The sequence below is a fragment of the Copadichromis virginalis genome, linkage group LG3 (genome assembly GCF_057382275.1).
Source record: "Copadichromis virginalis isolate Kocher_CV1m ecotype Utaka linkage group LG3, C_Virginalis_male_GT1.1, whole genome shotgun sequence".
In the NCBI taxonomy this organism is placed as follows: Eukaryota; Metazoa; Chordata; class Actinopteri; order Cichliformes; family Cichlidae; genus Copadichromis; species Copadichromis virginalis.
The window spans coordinates 37,192,877-37,211,356 of record NC_140620.1 but is presented as its reverse complement, the minus strand read 5'-3'; the positions used below and the strand labels follow the sequence as shown (position 1 = coordinate 37,211,356).

General features: G+C 40.7%; 1 protein-coding gene across 1 annotated transcript in view; it reads left to right on the top strand.

Moving 5' to 3' along the window:
• Nucleotides 1–16,687, top strand: part of LOC146714522 (basement membrane-specific heparan sulfate proteoglycan core protein-like) — a 39,979-nt gene extending 23,292 nt beyond the window's left edge. Inside the window, exons 7-22 of the mRNA XM_085440136.1 lie at nucleotides 332–598; nucleotides 721–999; nucleotides 2,224–2,496; nucleotides 3,799–4,065; nucleotides 4,869–5,141; nucleotides 5,251–5,511; nucleotides 6,517–6,789; nucleotides 7,695–7,970; nucleotides 8,173–8,472; nucleotides 8,644–8,901; nucleotides 9,146–9,394; nucleotides 9,561–9,680; nucleotides 15,688–15,750; nucleotides 15,858–15,917; nucleotides 16,247–16,309; nucleotides 16,524–16,687. Of these exons, the coding sequence (XP_085296262.1) occupies nucleotides 332–598; nucleotides 721–999; nucleotides 2,224–2,496; nucleotides 3,799–4,065; nucleotides 4,869–5,141; nucleotides 5,251–5,511; nucleotides 6,517–6,789; nucleotides 7,695–7,970; nucleotides 8,173–8,472; nucleotides 8,644–8,901; nucleotides 9,146–9,394; nucleotides 9,561–9,680; nucleotides 15,688–15,750; nucleotides 15,858–15,917; nucleotides 16,247–16,309; nucleotides 16,524–16,648 (3,407 nt within the window). The 3' untranslated portion in view covers nucleotides 16,649–16,687. The remainder of the gene's footprint in view (nucleotides 1–331; nucleotides 599–720; nucleotides 1,000–2,223; nucleotides 2,497–3,798; nucleotides 4,066–4,868; nucleotides 5,142–5,250; nucleotides 5,512–6,516; nucleotides 6,790–7,694; nucleotides 7,971–8,172; nucleotides 8,473–8,643; nucleotides 8,902–9,145; nucleotides 9,395–9,560; nucleotides 9,681–15,687; nucleotides 15,751–15,857; nucleotides 15,918–16,246; nucleotides 16,310–16,523) is intronic.
• Nucleotides 16,688–18,480: the final 1,793 nt, after the last annotated feature.

Here is an 18,480-nt window from a genome sequence, read left to right as displayed (position 1 = left end):
CCACCATCAGGCCGGGGTCTTTCTGTGTGGAGTTTGCATGTTCTCCCCGTGTTTGCGTGGGTTCTCTCCGGGTACTCTGGCTTCCTCCCACTGTCCAAAGACATGCAGCTTGTGGGGATAGGTTAATTAGATAATCCCAATTGCCACTAGGTGTGAATGGTTGTCTGTCCCTATGTGTTAGCCCTGCGACAGACTGGCGACCTGTCCGGGGTGTACCCCGCCTTTTGCCCTATGATAGCTGGGATAGGCTCCAGCGTCCCCCGCGACCCTGAAAAGGATAAGCGGAAGCGAATAGATGGCTTATATTTTCTTTCCTTGTTTTTCATAACAGCAGATAAACCCAGGACCACATTGGCAGCAGGAACCACAATCATACCAGTAGGGGGCAGTGTGACATTGACCTGCTCTGTGCAGAGCTCTGATGGATGGAAATATGAGTGGTTCAGACGAACCCAAACAACCTCTGAAGTTCAAATCAGAGATCAACAAAACAGAGATATCAGAGTATCTGAAGGAGGAATCTACCGCTGCAGAGGAACAAGAGGAAACCCAGTTTACTACACTGATATAAGTGATGATGTCACCATTGAGATAACCTGTGAGTTCAGTCATTTAGTTTGAAATATACATTCACTCATGATTATCAAACATACAATGTGAAGTTTTCTGTGTTGATTTCATGTTTCTGTTTGTATCTCAACTGTTAATATGTGTGAACAGTTTCCAATAAAGTTGTTGTAAAACAACGACCCAACTGGCCTCAGATATTCAGAGGTGAGACGATCACTCTGACATGTGAGGTGCAGGAAGGAGGTGAAACCACTGAGTGGTGGTATGAATGGAGAGGACCCAGGACACCCACACAGTGGACACACAATAATGATGTGACATTCAGAGTTTCTGAGTCCAGCAGTGGAGACTACATGTGTAAGAGTCGACGCAGAGATGACTCATATTCTTCAACAGAGTGGAGTGAAGCCTTCACATTGTCAGCATCAAGTAAGTCATGTTTGTTGTGTGATCTCCATTTGACAAATGTCATAATGGTCAGCACAGGATGAATTCAATGGTCTACAAAGCATGTTACATTGTTAGTCAGACAAAGAGCTGCAGCTGATAGTAGCCTCATTGTAGACAGTTTGTCACCACTTTGTGTCATGAACTTTCAGCTGGTATAGAGACGCCAATGCTGACCTGCTGCTCCATCACCTGAGGACAATAATGACAGAAATAAACAGTATAAAAAATATTGTGTTCTTCAAACATCCTCAAGAAACAACAACAAATCTACAATTTATATAAAAATAATTTGGCTTATGATCTCATCAAATACTGCTGTTTGTTACAATTGATTTAAAACACACACATGACTGGGTTTAATACAAAAAAGAAAAAAAGCTTTTACAATCTAAAGGTTTTGATTTTATTTCTATTAAATTCATTGATTTGCTTGTTCGCCTCAAATTCAGTTTATGAAAGCAAATCATACTCATTCCACTTTATTTCAAATAAATAAACAACAGAAATGCTAGAACAATTTACTTAAAGCTGATATTTTAAGGTCTTTATATTGTAATATGACTTTGTGTGTAATTTTCATTCCTTTAAACTAAATTTCTTACTGTGAATCAGCTGTTTTTCACTCACTTTATCTAAAAAGAAAACTCAGGTAAACAGTGGAAGCTCAGATATCCCAGTTTAACAGCTGGCCTCAGATCAGCTAACAGTGTATAGTTCACCTGTCTCTGCATTTAGGAGTACAGTTTGGTGGCAGAAAAACAGTCTCACCTGATTCTTGATTCACTCTGATAAAGTTTTCATCATGTTATATACATCCAGCGTTAGCTCCTGGCTCTCTAGCTGGCTAACAGTTAGCTGAGATACCTGTGCTGTCCTCATGTGTGCTGCTGCCAGTTGTTGATTCTCATCTAATTTGTTTTAAAGATACTTTTTGTTCTTGTGCTGTTTCTGCCTGTTTGCATCAAGTGTGATGATCACACTGAGATCAGGGACCGACCTACCTGAGAAACCTAAGATCTATTATTGAACTCCATCCATCTTCTTAACCCATCATCCAGGGTCGTGACCTATTAAGCACTTACTGAATTTTAAAAAATATGATTATTGCATTTTTATTCTAAAATCTTTATTTGTTATATAACAATGTTTTTTCCCCCGAAGCAACTGACAGTCTGATGTTTGTCTTTCCTTTAACTTCAACAGCAAGTAAACCCAGAGCCACACTGACAGCACAAAGTTCAGTCATACCAGCAGGGGGCAGTGTGACACTGAGCTGCTCTGTGGAGGGCTCTGCTGGCTGGAAGTTTGACTGGTTCAGACGTGATTCAGTCTCTTCTAAAGCTCAGCTCATGAGAGGAAATGAAGCAAACAGAGTTATTAGTGTCTCACAAGGAGGTCTGTACCACTGCAGAGGAGGGAGAGGAGATCCAGTTTACTACACAGAGGACAGCAGTGACGTCACAGTTCAGGAGACTTGTGAGTTTTAAACCTTCAGTTATTTAAGTTTTTTATGTGTTTCATACAAATGTAGAAATAAACATTGTGGCATCCACTCAAGAAAAGACTAGAAAAATTGCATATTTATTGCTCATTAGTTGCTGTTAGTCTTTAAATTGTGTTTTGTTAAATATTTTTGGCCTCTCTTTTTAAATGCATTTTCACCTTAAACTGACTTTAAGTGGACATGAAAACAGGACATAAATTAGAGTCAAAATCCCACGTGGGCACGAGACGTGATCTGTGCGTGTCAGGTGATTCGTCCACATGTATTTAAGGTGTTGTGAGCTGTGTATTATCACCAGATATGCTGTTATTGTGCAATAAATATCTTTATGTTTTCGACCCTGAGCTGATGTATTTTATACTCAGGGCTGCCCGTGGCTGCATGAAAACAACAGAAGATGATCGCTCATTGAAATGGACTGAAGACATAATTATATACAAATAGTTTTCATGATTATTCTTCTTATTTTACAATTATTGGACCACAGCTACATTTTATTTACTTATTCTGAACTCAAACAGACCTGCAGAATGATGCTTTATTTAAAGTAGGCCTTCACAGGCCTGTGCTGTTTTTCCTCCTCTTTAAAGTTTTGTTTTAAAAGTTCTTAAAAGGTAAAAAAAAGCTCTTCTTCTTGTTAAGACATCTTGTATTGTATTAAGTATATTTATTATCATCTCTGAATTATGGACGATGAATTTTAAAGAAAGAAATCTGAAAAACAATCCAGACGTTAAAATTTGTGCCTCAATGATCAGCAGTTACTCAGGTTTGTGTCGACACATTTGTACAATAGTTTGTGTGAACTGGAGACCTGAAAAGTTGCACACAAATCACTGCACACATCTGTAAATCTTACTTTCTGCTTGTGAATCATATTATACACAGTTGTACCACTTTCAAGGTAAATTTGTTGCCATAAAAACAAGGATATACTGTCCACCTTCACTCCCTGTCTCTGTAGCTGTAAGTGGTTCTTCAAAGGGAAAATGCAGCTGTTAGCTGTAATGTTAGGATTTGTAGATCACTTTATAAATGTGGAGTGTGTGGAGAACAGGCTGTGTGAGTCAGATACACCAGTGGGCCACCACACACGTGTACCACACGGTAAATAAATGTAAACACTGATTTTTAAATCCAACTTCAGTTAAAGTCAAAGTGTCACCAGGATGCAGTAAATCTTTCTCCTCTGAACAACAGCAAAAAGAAAATCAGGCTTCAAAATGACTTCATGTTTCTATTTGTCTCCTAACTGGATATTTTTCTGTGAACAGTTCCCAGTAAGCCCACTGTGACCCTGCAGCCATCCTGGCCTCAGATATACAGCGGTGAGACAGTCACTGTCAGATGTGAGATTCAGGGAGGTGAAGGAGCTCAGTGGACGTATGAATGGAGAGCAGCCAAGTTAAACACACCTCCAACATCCAATGAATACAGAATCATCAGAGCTACTGAGTCTGACAGTGGAGGATACAGCTGCCGGGGCAGGAGGGACTATTTCTTCTCAGAGTGGAGTGATATCATCACACTGACTGTATCATGTACGATCTTTCATCCAGATTATTTCAAATTACTTATTGTGTTAATCTAACCTTTAATTGGGAAAATTAATCAGCTGCCTATTAAATAAAATCACAAATCAGATGTTAATTCATTTTTTAGTCTAGTAAACTTTCAAACATGATAACAGAAGGTTTGTGTTCATATTACAAAAAGAGATAATTTAACACATATGAACATAAAATTAAAAAAAGCCTCCATATATTTTTAGTGTTTAGTTAGTTTGGTCTCATGACGAACACAGACTCCCTCTTTTTCTTTTTTTTTTAGCTGAATAAAACTTAACAGACTTCTATGTGGTCTTATTTTATTGTAGAGCTCATTGGAGTGTGTCAGCCTCTCTGATTGTTGAGTTTTCTATGTAAATCAGTTGTTTACAGTATTGGAAATTATGTTTTAAACGATAGAAAACTACCTAAACTTGATGTGGATCCATGTCAGTGATGAGTGATGGTCATGTTGCTCTAACAATAATAGACACCATTCAGTGTAGTGTCAATTTAGAATATTATTGAAGGAAAATGCAGAGAGGACACGAAGCATTAGTAATTTGTTTGTGCAGCATTTGTCTTTGAATAGATGAAGAATAAATCAGAGGGACTCTGTAGTGTAGTTTTGTACGAAGACACTCATTCAAATATGTCACATGCAGGTAAATGTTTTTTGTTTGGTGCTAGAAGCTTAATGACTGAGTGAATGTGTAAAGTTTGATCATTTCGTATATAACAAAGTTCTTCCTGAAGCAAGTGACAATCTGATAAACTTTTTCCTGTAACATCAACAGCAAGTAAACCCAGAGCCACACTGACAGCACAAAGTTCAGTCATACCAGCAGGGGGCAGTGTGACACTGAGCTGCTCTGTGGAGGGCTCTGCTGGCTGGAAGTTTGACTGGTTCAGACGTGATTCATGGTTTTCTGGAGGTCAGAAAATAGGAGCTGGAACATCAGAGCACGCGATCAGTATTTCAGAAGGAGGCATCTATTACTGCAGAGGAGGGAGAGGAGATCCAGTTTTCTCCACAGAGGACAGTGCTGCAGTTACAATTCAGAAACAAGGTGAGGGTGAAATTTTGCTGTGAAATAAAACCAAACATCATGATTAAACTGAAGTAACAATTAATTTATGATTTTTTCATTTTAATATTTGTGTTTGTTTGTTGAACAGTTTTGGCTGCTGTGAAACTGCAGCACAGCTGGTCTCAGATATTCACTGGTGAGACAATCACTCTCAGATGTGAGATTCAGGGAGGTGAAGGAAAGGTGTGGAAATATGAATGGACAGCACCCAACACAAACAGCCCTCCAACATCCAGTGAATACAGGATCAGCAGAGTTTCAGTGTCCCACAGTGGAGACTACAGATGTCGGGGTAGCAGTGACTATCTCTTAACAGGATGGAGTGATGCCTTCAGACTGACAGTTTCATGTGAGTTGGACCATGATTCATGCTGACATTTCATGTTTTCATGTTTACATCTGTCTTAATAGGAAAACTCCAACAATGATCCAGCTGTCTGCAGGCAGCTCAGGACAACAGTTTTTCTCACTGTGCAAACAGAAAGGAGAGACACCATGGAGGCTCTTAAAATATCAGCAATGTAAAGAGGAATGTACAGAGATGACAGTTTGATAAGAGAATGATAAATCAGTGAAATCTTTAGTTTGTTAGACAGTCTAATGTGTCACATGCAGGTAGGGATGGGAATTGATAAGAATTTATTGATTCTCATTGGCTCCACTTTGAGAGTCGCCAACATCTCTAAGCAGAATATCAAAGACATTCATGCAGATTAATTAGAGGCTGTGAGGTCAAATGTTTGTGCATGTTGGAGGTATTTCCCCTCTTTGTTGGGATCAGTGTTGGGATCATTACTCGAAAATAGTAAAGCAAAAAAGTTCTTACACAAAACCAGCACAAAGAGACTTTAAATCGGTCGTCATGGTGATTCTACTGTAGAGGCATGAACAGGTAGAAACGGAGCTGCAGCCTGACTGCTCATCAGTTTGTTACCTGTTGAAATTCATCACTCTGGGTTATTGGCTAGCTTAGTGTTAGCGTACTGTCTGTGCAGGTACTGTGAAGAGCTGAAGTTGTGTTAACAGTTGATCACGTTGTTGTTTCTGTCCTGCAGCAGTCTCCACTTTACCATCGTTCCCATCCTTTGTGCAGTAACAATAAAAGTAATTTCTGCACCACCATTTTCCTCCTTTGATACAAACTGGAATCAGCTGATCGTAGCGAGAGTGCAAGAACCAATAAACAGGATTAATAAGCAAGTGGACTAAACAGTCTAATGTGTCACATGCAGGGAAACTAATTAATCTTTGTGTTTGTAGATAAATTACTCTGTGAATCTTTAAAGTGTGATTAGTGCTGTAAGAAATGTATTCTTTATGATGATTTAATTTTGTGGTTTTGTTTCTTCAACAGCAAGTAAACCCAGAGCCACACTGACAGCACAAAGTTCAGTCATACCAGCAGGGGGCAGTGTGACACTGAGCTGCTCTGTGGAGGGCTCTGCTGGCTGGAAGTTTGACTGGTTCAGACGTGATTCAGTCTCTTCTAAAGCTCAGCTCATGAGAGGAAATGAAGCAAACAGAGTTATTAGTGTCTCACAAGGAGGTCTGTACCACTGCAGAGGAGGGAGAGGAGATCCAGTTTACTACACAGAGGACAGCAGTGATGTCACAGGTAGAGAAACTCGTGAGTGTAGTTGTTTTATGTGATCACAATTTTTGATTCAAGTCAAAAATTGAATCACAATTTTTGATTCAAGTCAAAAATTGTTAGATTAAGGACTCACCCTTACAGAGAATGTGCTCTCCAAAAAACATAAATTAAACACATAAAAAATATTTACACCTTTCAAGAAAGGTGTGTGAGATCCAAAAGTTCAAATTGATGAGAAAAATTAGATCGTGCAGTGAAAAGTTTCAGAATTTGTTTTAATAACAAACAACAACACTATTGTTTCTGTGTTACACTCTGTATATGAGAGTTGTGTTGGATCTGATTGTTCAGTGTTCAGCATGGTGATGGCTGAGGGATCAAAGCTGTTCCTTAGTTTGTTAGTTTTTGTCTTTATGGCTCTGAAATGTCTGCCTGAAGGTAGACGTTCACACAGTGCATGACCTGGGTGAGATGGATCCTGAAGGATTTTCTTCGTGTTCCTGAGACTGCGGGAGCTGTGCAGGTCTTCAAGTGAGGGCAAAGGATGGCCGACTATCCTCTGGGTGACCTGTATAACCCTGTGGAGCTATTTCCTCTGTGCTACTGTGCAGCTGTGCTATACAGTTCTTCATGTAGAACAGTATGCTATCAAAAACCAGCTACAGGTCAGGGTGTTTGAAAATATCTCAGTGCATCCTGATGAAACAGTCCTGCCTGTGGCCTGGTTTTGACTGTCTTTGTGCTGTTTGTAGCAATTTTACAAAGTGGGATGTGGCCGTGATCAAAAACAGTTATCAGTGGTCAGACTGGCCCGAGGTGTGGTTTAACCCTGTAGCCTGTTGGAGGTTTATTTTTTTCACTCACGTTACTGTCATGTTTTAAACATCAGAATTTTTATGTTTCTATTTGTCTCTAACTGGATATTTTTCTGTGAACAGTTCCCAGTAAGCCCACTGTGACCCTGCAGCCATCCTGGACTCAGATATACAGCGGTGAGACAGTCACTGTCAGATGTGAGATCCACGGAGGAGACACTGAGTGGGATTATGAGTGGGAAACAAACAGCATGATAAAAGCTCCAAATCAAAATGAATACAGGATTAGATCTGCTTCATCATCCAACAGTGGAAACTATCGCTGTAAGGGCAGAATGAAAAGTTCACAGCATAAAACAACAGAGTGGAGTGATTCAGTCACACTGACAGTTTCTGACAGTAAGTAGAGTCATAGTTCATTTAACCTGGAAATAGAAACAGTTTGTAAAAATATGTTTTTATTAGTACATGTTGAGATATTTGACATGTTTAGATAGTCTCACTCTTAAAGTTCATCATAAATATTTGTGAGTCAACATTTTAGTGACATTGAATTCAGAGTTAAGAGACGAAAGATTGAGAGAAAATCTTTGTTGAACAGATGAACCCCGTCCTGTCCTCACTGTGTCTCCATCATGGCTGAGTCCTGGAGCCTCAGTAACTCTGAACTGTGAGGTTGAACATCCGTCTGCAGGATGGAGCTTCTACTGGTATAAAGCTGTTCCTGATCTATCAGAGAAATCCTCCAGTTATGAGCTGCTACCTGATGGCAGTGGGACTGCACAGGACTCCTACATCATTCATGGACAGACACACACAGCAGGATATGTGTGCAGAGCTGGAAGAGGAGACCCAGAGTATCACACTGATCACAGTCAACCAAAGTTTGTTTGGTCTGCAGGTCAGTTTGAGGATTTTTAATCTTCATGCTGATGATTTGAAAGTCTGTAAATCTGGCTGCATAACTATCAGGACTCTTGTGAACCAAACAAAAGTCAAACGTATATTTCCACTGTGATATGTTGATCCTAACATCTGTGAGCTTTGTGTCTTCACTGCATGTTGTTTCCAGATGTTCATTCAGCAGAGTCTCTCACAGTGAGTCCTGACAGAGTGCAACACTTCACCTCTGACTCTGTCTCACTGACCTGTGAGGGAAACTTCACTGAGTGGAGAGTGAGGAAGTTCTCTGAGGACGGCCGACTCTCTGACTGTAGGAGAATGACTGGATCCACATGTGACATCAACACATCAAAGTCAGATACTGCAGTGTACTGGTGTGAGTCTGGATCAGGAGAGTTCAGCAGTGCAGTCAACATCACTGTACAGAGTATGTTATTATACATTTACTTCTTGGATCTGAATGATTTAGACGTCACATGAACTTTTGTCCCAGCTTTGCTGTATGTGAAGTCATTTTATCTGGAGAAAAATAGCAGTTTTTAAATACACAAGATCAGATCTTCATGATGAAAAACATTTGTACAATCTGTTCTTATTATTGTCTGTCAGCTCTTTCTAAAAGTGTGCACCAGCTGATGTGACTGAAACAATTGTGTGTGATTGTGTCACAGATGATGGTAATGGTCCTATCCTGGTGAGTCCTGTTCATCCTGTGACTGAGGGAGCTTCTGTTAGTCTGAGCTGCAGTTTGAGAACACAAAAAATACTTTCCAATGTGTTTTTCTATCACAATGACAAACTTATTCAAAATGATCCCCGAGGGGAGCTGAAGATCTCTGCAGTGTCAAAGTCTGATGAAGGTTTCTACAAGTGTCAGTACTCAGGAAGAGAGTCAGCACAGAGCTGGATGTCAGTTAAAGGTGAGCAGGATCAAAACATCTGATGGATTTTTATAAACCAATGACTGAGAAGGAACGTTATATTGTCTGATTTAAGTCTCAAAGTCACTCGGCTCCATTTTATAAAAGTATTTTTTTTTTATAAAATTCTAATTTATTAATAATTAATTGCTATTTGTTGTTACAGTAACTGTGTCAGGAGCTGACAGCTCTTCGTCTCCTGTGTGGTTGATTGTTGGACTGGTTTGTGGAGTCTCTCTCATTATTATTCTCCTGCTCTTGTTGTATCGCTGCAGACAGTCCAAGTGTAAGAGCCTCTTTTCTGTTATTATTATTGTTATTATTAGTATTAGTATTGATATTGACATTTCATTGAGTATCTGTCACGGTTAGTAAACTAAAACACAACTTTATCACAGAACTTAGAAAATTATCCAAATAAAAAAAACTAGGAAAACAAATTTCTACAAATCTTATTAAAACAAACTTTGATGAAGGATGTGACAGTAAAGGAAGATTGAGACAGTCTATAAAACACAATATAATGAGATGATGGGAAACAGGTGCGAACACAGTGATAACTAATGCCCCTTTTCCATTAGTACATTGGTGGACAACTCCAGGCTTCGAGGACCGGTGTCCCTGCAGGTTTTAGATGTGTCCTTGAACCAACACAGCTGATTTAAAAATTAGGTCCTCAACATGTCCTGAAGTTCTCCAGAGGTAACAAACTAATAATGTGATTCAGGTGTGTTGACCCAAGGTGAGATCTAAAACCTGCAGGACACCGGCCCTCGGGGCCTGGAATTGCCACCCCTGCATTAGTACCTACTTGGATCAACTCAAAACTATTCGAATCGTATTGACTGGTTTTCTATTACAGTCAAGTACCACCTAATGTGTGTGGTCGTCCTAATAGCAACGTGGCTGAGCATCCTGTGACGTAATTAGGATGCGTCAAACACACTACAATGAAGGTGGACGTTGAGGCGATGATATACCTGCTGCTCAGTCTGTGAATTTTCGTCACACTCTGGGACCACGGTGTTGCTTTTGTAGCTGTTTTCCTCATTGTTGGGTTTCAAAAATGGCTGTTTTGATTTTCATCAATGTAATACTCTCATAAGTCATTGAGTGACGCCACTGAGCAGTCAATCAGTGGGATGCAGGCTGATGACGTCACATTTTGGGATCGCCTCGGATCGCCTGGAACTCCGGCTGAGTAAATACTGAAAAAGTACCTGGTAACAGGAACTATGACCTGATGGAAAACCCTGAAAACCATGGTGACCTGACCTGAGTAGTTACTAATGGAAAAGAGGTTAACAGAATGACTATGGAGGATGTAAAACTAGACCCACGATACAGACGAGAACAGAGTCCAAAATAAAACAGGAAATGAGTGACACTGAGACCTGGAGTAAGACACACGAGCTTGACGCAGACAGTAAACAAAACATGGAGACCAGAGAGAAAGAACAGAGTGAGAACACAAGGGGATAAACAACCTCTCATTAACCAAATAGACAGATAACTGTAATGTAAACATAACATCATACGAGAAAACGAGAATGTCAACAATACAAAATACAGAACTATGAAACTAAGAATGATCAAAAATAGAAAACCAGAGAAACCAAAACATCAAACCCCGGGTCAACCATTCAGGGACCTTGAAGGAAGCACAGGCAGGAAGTTACCTGCTACACATTGTTACCTGTTGCACCTCCAGTGTTGGGAAGGTTACTTTTAAAATGTATTCCATTACAGAATACAGAATACATGCCCCAAAATGTATTCTGTAACGTATTCCGTTACGTTACTCAATGACAGTAACGTATTCTGAATACTTTGGATTACTTAATATATTATCATGCTTTTTACAACAACGTGAATGTACTATTGCTGTGTGATTTATTACTATTACTGAAGGTGCGCGACTCCGAACTGTAGTAAAGGGACCTCTGACTAATACGGCGGGGTCCCTGTCGGCTCGTAGCCAAAAAATAGCTTTACTTTGTTGTCTGGGTCAACTTTTCTTGCGAGAGACAGAAAGAGGCGTTGAAAGGCTGCTCCAACGGAACTTATTGTTTTCGGAGGAAAACACGAACACGGTGTACAGTCGAGTCTTAATAGCTTACTTACAACTGGGCTCGTCAGGCACTCTTCTTGGCTGAAGTGGTTATTATTATATTTACATGCTTCCAGCTCCCGTTTTTCCTCGATGACAACTTGTACCTTTCTACTCCCCTTTTTCTCCCTCCTCGCGCTCACAGACACATAACGTGTATGGCAGTCCATTCTCCCTGCAACACGGACTACACTGCCCATGATGCTACATTCTTTAGAGCTATGCTTGTAGCATTCTGCCTGTTAGCTTAGCACAACAACAACAACGAAAAGGCGCTCTCTCTCTCTTTTTTTTTTTTTTCTTTTCTTTTTTTGTCCCGTTTGGATCTATAGCCATCAGAATTGTTATCTTGAGGCCAAGAAAGATGCCAAGCGGATTTATTTTACCAAGTGGATCATCATGGCCTTGCCATATTGGTCCATTTGATTGACCTTTATTATAATTATGAATTTATTTTATTTTTAGTTGCAAACGGGACAGACATGACTGGGGGATAGGACAGGGGGAAAGAATGAAAGAAAGAGGGGGAGAGAAAGAAAGAAAACCAAAGGGGAGAAGAGACGGTGAGAAGGGGGGGAAGAGAGAAAAAAACAAACAAACAAAAAAAAAAAAAAAAAAAAAAAACTCCTGGGTCACCTGTATGGAGAAAAAAAACAGAGGAGACAGCAAACAACAAAGAGCAACATAATAATAGAAAAAAAAACAGCACCATCACAATAAACTAGCCAGCCATTGGTATCAATAGTTACTAAATAATAAACGATATTGTGCAACACGCAAGATAGACAGCGCACAGTGTGCTTTGAGGCAGCAGCCAAGAAAGCTGTAGTCCGCGTCTGTGAATACCCATGTGTACACCTGTGTGCATACCTGTGTGGATCAGCATGCTTGCATTCCAAAGGTTTCTCCATGTAATGATCTGCTAGGGAGTGTGGGGATCCACAGCCCTGTCCTTTATGGTATCAAGCAGGTATGGAGGAGATCAAAACTCCAGACATCCAGAGGCCCCCAGAACACAAGAGACCAAGGAAGACCCACAGAGGGGCAGCTGCGCCACTGTCCCAGTAAGAGCTAAGGAGAGTCCCAGATGAGGGCTCATTCAGCAGCCGCGGAGCAGAAGCCAGGGGGAGTTGCAGTGACGCGCCCATGAGCTCCGCCGGCAGTCAGCTGTGCCTGAGTGACCGAGCCCCAGGCCGAGAGGCCGGGGGCACCCCACCTCCGAAATGGCCCGAGCGAGCCCCAATAAGCGGCCGCCAAGGAGTGAGCCGGTGTGTACCCGGACGCCCACCCCCAGATACAAAGAACAACCAACGCACCGACACCTGAGGGAGTCCGCCACCGGTAGGGGAAGTGGTGGTGGGTGGAGATAGGCCTCCAAACCTTGGAGGGCCCGAGATGTCCCCAGAGAGGTGGCGTCTGATACCCAACCTGACATATAGACACAAACATACAGGCACACACATCCATTCCCACCCTCATGCTCTCATATGCACTTCACACTCAACCGACGTGGAGACAGACATAAAGAGACGCTGTATACACGATCACACTCCCCAAGCGTACTCTACAAACCGGGTCTAGGTACCCTTGCCCCTGGAGGGGGGAACCGCACCCAGACCCAGGTGGTGTTACCCTTTTCCCTGCGGTGGGGAGAGGCAAACCGCCCCGACTCCGCAGCAGCAGGGAGGCCCCACACCCCAGACCGCAGCCGGACGGCCAACTCCTCCTAGCCCCCCCGCTCCAGCAGGCCGCAGAGAATGGGGGTGAGAGAAGACTCCAAACCTCCCTCCACCCGCTCATAGTAGTGTTGATGCATGTGTGTTCTAAGGTGCAATTAAAACCCAGGAGGGCATGGAGCTACCTGCCAAGGAGCAGCAGGTAAGCGCATAGTTCCTCCTGCTAGCCCTCAATGTCTACGTGCATAGCTGGACTGGCCATCGGGCATACCGGGCATTTGCCCGGTGGGCCGCTGGCGATTTTTTGTTTTTATGGGCCGATCGATTTTTTTTTTTTGGAAGGGTATAAATAATGAAAGGTGTTGGATTGGCCAATTGGTCATGATCGACTCTGGGCTGGACCAATTACAGCCGAGGAGGTCGGATGCACCCGCCCCCTTGTTTAGCAATCTTATAGACGAACTAAAGAAAATGGAGAACAAAAAAGGAAAGGAGGTGCAGAAAAAATTAGGGCCAAAAAGAAACAAGCCCTTCAGGCAGACGCTGCCAAATGTGTAAAAATAACTGAATTGTTTGGCGGTGGCTATGACAGAGCTTCCACAGATTTAGCAACATCAGCAAGTGGCGGAGGCCAGCAGGTGGATAAGGGAAAGGGGAGGCAGGAGGAAGAGAGACCGAGGTGGCCGCCGGTCATAGTGGCAAGTGAACTGAACTTTAGGTAAGAGGTTATGACCTGCTGTCTATCTGTGTCAGATATAAACCAAGTTTAGTTGGAGTTTGTTTTCGTTGTGCTGACTTTTTACAGTCGCTTAGAATAACTGGTACTGCGTACTAGCTAGCATGACGGCGTTTATATACTGCTGGGCGGGTGCTATGAAGTTACTGATAGTAAATTGTATTTTATGCTTAAGGTTAGTTTCTCAAACTCCTCACAATCTTAACAAATTGTGCCAATCCTTACATGTTGCACCAGGCTGATTTATCATCAAAAGTGGAGAAGTCCGTGACAGGAGACAGAAGAGCAGCAGAGAGAGATGGAGAGATGACTTTATGTCATCCATGAGGGATGCATTTGACATATGTTTCACATATTATAGCCCAACAAGTTACTCATAGCAATTTAAATACGAGCAATCAATTTTTGGCAAATACCGGAAATCACTTTTTGGCACAACACCGGCTATTGCAGTTAATAATACAACAGCTTCTTGCCATTTTTTGTGTTTCTTTTTATAGCTGTGTAACTGAGTTCAATTGAAAGCCTGCATGCGCTAGTACCTGTTTGCCACAAGTTCCCAGAATCCTTTGCGGTTTCTGAATGACGTCACATTTTTGGTGGGCCGGTCTCTAGTCAAAATGCCCGGGCCGATTTTTTGTCCCAGTCCAGCCCTGTCTACGTGTATTTAAAATTGAGAGGTGGGCAATGATTCTTGGGGTGAGGTGTACACCCTGATGGTAACTTGGACTCCGTGTATTGTGCCCACCCCCAAGATCCTATATGTATGTGTAATGAGGGTGTGAGTAATGTGAATGTCTAAGTTGTGGGATCGCCCAGGAAACACACAGTCGCAGAGAGAGAGAGAGAGAGAGAGCGTCGCCCTGTAACCATGGCAACCGTAACGCTGCCGCCTGGAACAACAGAACGTAGCTGTCAAACAAAACCCAATCAGTCCTGACCCGCGACAAAATGAAACAGGAAAGTACCGCAGTGTAATCCATTTATTTCAACAAAGTAACTGTATTCTAAATACCACCTTTTTAAACGGTAACTGTAACGGAATACAGTTACTCATATTTTGTATTTTAAATACGTAACGGCGGTACATGTATTCCATTACTCCCCAACACTGTGTACCTCCAACAGTTACATCATGGTAGCTGAAGGGTCATCAGCTGGGAGCCACCCTTCATTGATGTTTTGCTCCATTAATCATGGAACATCTTGTGGTGGTGGAGCAATGGGTGGAGGTCTCCCTACTGTCCCTGCAGCTGACCCTAGGACGCTTGTCTTCCCCACAGCTGGTCTTTCCAGATCTCCATTAACTTTCACATGTCTTAGATTCAGTTTGTGCTCAGTTTTTATTAAAATCTAGTTGCACAAACATCTAAATAACCAACTGACTACATGCACAAAAGATCAGAAACAAACAGGATTTTATAAACTGATTGTATCTTTAACTCGACTGAAAGAATCCACAAATGTTATTGTTTCATATCAGAACAACACAAACAGTAACACCATGATGGGTTCATGCTCTGAAAATATCTGATAGTCCTGTTGTTGATTTAAACACAACTAATGAAACTCTGTAAAAGGTTTTTCTGTTTTTTCATTTATCTTTGAAAAATCTGTCATGTTGGTTTTCATGTGTGAGCCACTGAAACACTGGTGCAGTACATCATGTGAAAAGCACAGAGCAGCTAGATATGAAACAGTCTTTTAATTTAAGGAAACTGGCACCATGTCATTGGTTTACAATTGTGTAACTAAAATATGAACATTTCAGGTGCAGATAAACCCCCAGATGTCATTTACTCTAATATTGAACTGGAAAACTTTGGAAATAAGTGTGAGTATACAAAACATATACAATGTAGAAGAAAAGCCTGGAAAGTTTTTGAAAAGTTTAAAAATATATTAAATGTTTTTCTTTTGTGGATTCGATCATCTTCACAGGGAAGCATCATAAACCAGAGCAGAGTGCTGTTTACTCTGAGGTGAAGACGGGAGCTGCAGGTACAGTCACAACAGTCTCATTCAGTGTTTGTACTTGAACGTGTCATCACATCATTATATTGCAGGTAATTATAGGTCAACATGGAGTTTAGTTATTCACTTACTAATCAGTGTTTCAGCTTTACTGAATCACAGCATCCACAGATTCTGACCCAGACCTCAATCACAAAACACACACATGCAAAGCTGAAGTGTCACAGGCAACAAATGATTTTTACTTAGATTTCTTTCACTGTAGTTGTAAAAAGTTTAAAGTCCATATGTATTCAACATGTTTGTATCATATCTGTGCTGAACAAATGTGTCCTGAGCTCTGACGTCTCTTTTAGAGGACAGTCTGATGTATGCTGAGGTCAAACAGCCCAAAAAAGAAAAAGCCAAGAAAAACAAAGGTGAGCAAAGTCTGCCATCATCTCCACTGAATATTGTTCATCATGTTTATCTGCTCTTACAATGTAAATCTGTTTATTTTAATATTTATATTTATGTATTCACAATCCATCAGCTTTTAAAAATCTACTATTTTATCTTTGCATTAGTGGAGACGTCCAGTTTCCTCCTGGTTAATGATATTATTGTTTTCAATGATCTTCTCGTCATTCACAGGAAAATCAAGTCCTGCAGCTGATGCAGCAGTTTATTCTGAAGTCACATCAGGAAGCTCTCTCAGTAATTCTGCTGCCATGCAGGCTGATTTATTCTTCACATTATTAAATGTCTTCAGCTCATAATATCTTTACATGTTGGAAATCACTTTGTCTTTTTGTGCTTGTCTTACAGGTCAGTGAGGAGAGCTGTAGCAGCAAAGCCAAGAAGAAGCTTTTTATGAAGCCACTCTTGCTCCTCTGCTGCCCAAATATCAGACATGCTCAGCTTTATGTGCAGTTACAATATTACATCATAATATCATATAGAGTTAGTACTCTCTTATAGCATAAAGCATACTGTGTTCTATATAGTCAGCTGTTTTTATATTCTTAAAGCTTTCTGTATATAAAACTTAACTGAATGTTTCCCGTTTCAACATCAGTGAGAACAAAGTGTGAAATATGTGATCTTTAGTAGCTGATAGCACGACTTTAAGTCAGCAGTGTTACATTAAAAAGTACTGTTATGGGCAGCAACACATACTTTTACTGTATTTGTTTAAAAATCTACATTATTTAAATAAATGATCTGATCAGTACTGTGTGAATTTGAATGTAATGAATGTATTTCTTGATTTCTTTTCTTTTTTGTTTTGTTTTGGGGGTTTTTGCTTTATCTTAAACATTTTTATTCATTTTCATGCATTTATAGTTAGATTGAATCTGAATTGCTCAACTTGAATAAAAGCTTCTAAAACTGAACTATATTTTTAACATTTAAAACAGATTTGAAGGATGGGTCGGGTGTATCCTTCGTGGCCCAACCTATCCCAAAATTCATAGCGCGGCCCAGCCAATTCCAGTTTCCAAGAATGGCGGCAGCTACTTAGTTTTAATATTACTCTTATTACTCTTTCTGGGTTACAAAATAAACTTTTAAGATATTTTCAGCTGAGAATGTAGCTGTGTGCACTTCAAATATCTGCTCTGTTTATCAAGACATCACATATTGGCAAAAGTGCTCCTTTTTGTTACCCACCAGCTCGATAGCTAGCCGGGGTTTCAAGGCTCACAAGAGCCGGCGAGAACACTGAACTCCCCGGCACATCATTTTCAGATCCCTCCGGTCTTTGGCTACTCAGGTTAAACATGATCTAAGTCACTTAGATGACTTAAAAATATATATATTTTTGGCTTTTCTCAGTGTTTTATTTGTTCCTGAGTAAATCGGTTTGGCTGAGATTAAAGTTATAGTTTTTACACAGCTGAATAAACATCACACAAAACTGATTAAAAAGAGTGAGATGGTAGAATTTACTCCAGTGTCCTGTTATATTTTAGATAGCAAGGAGCAGACGGCTGAGTTTATTATTAAACTTTACTGAGACAATCTGCAAATTTCATTAAAGTTTAATAAACTATCATCTAGTCTTTATTTTTAGTTAGCACATATCTTAAACACTTAATGCTGTAAGCTAGTGATAGTTATATAAGAGCAGATGCTGCTGGTGCAATAAGCTGCACGTTTTACGATCCAATGGATGCATGATCTGATTAGTCAACTATCAAAATAAGCATTTGTGGCAGCCTTAGTCTGAAGTCATAAAACAAGAATTGTGTATATTTTTTGATGGGTGTATTTTAAAACTGGAAACATGACGATAGAGAACAACCTCTTTGTTCTTCTGAGCGGTCTGTCGTCCTTACACGTGTGTAACAAACTGTTTATTCTGCTGTTTGTCTTTTTATCAGAGGAAACTGAAACATCTCATGATTTCTGGCTGTGCCTGTGGGTTGAGCCACAAATCTTCTGTTCAGCAGGTTTGATGTTTTCAGCAAACTTCACACAGCAGAGGAAACAAGGAATTCAAAGAGCACCGTGGGAATTTCATAAGCAGCTGTTTTCCTGATTGTTGATTTGTGATTTGCTCATTTAGTGCTTCTGTGTTCAGTTTGTTTGCTACCTGATGTGTTAC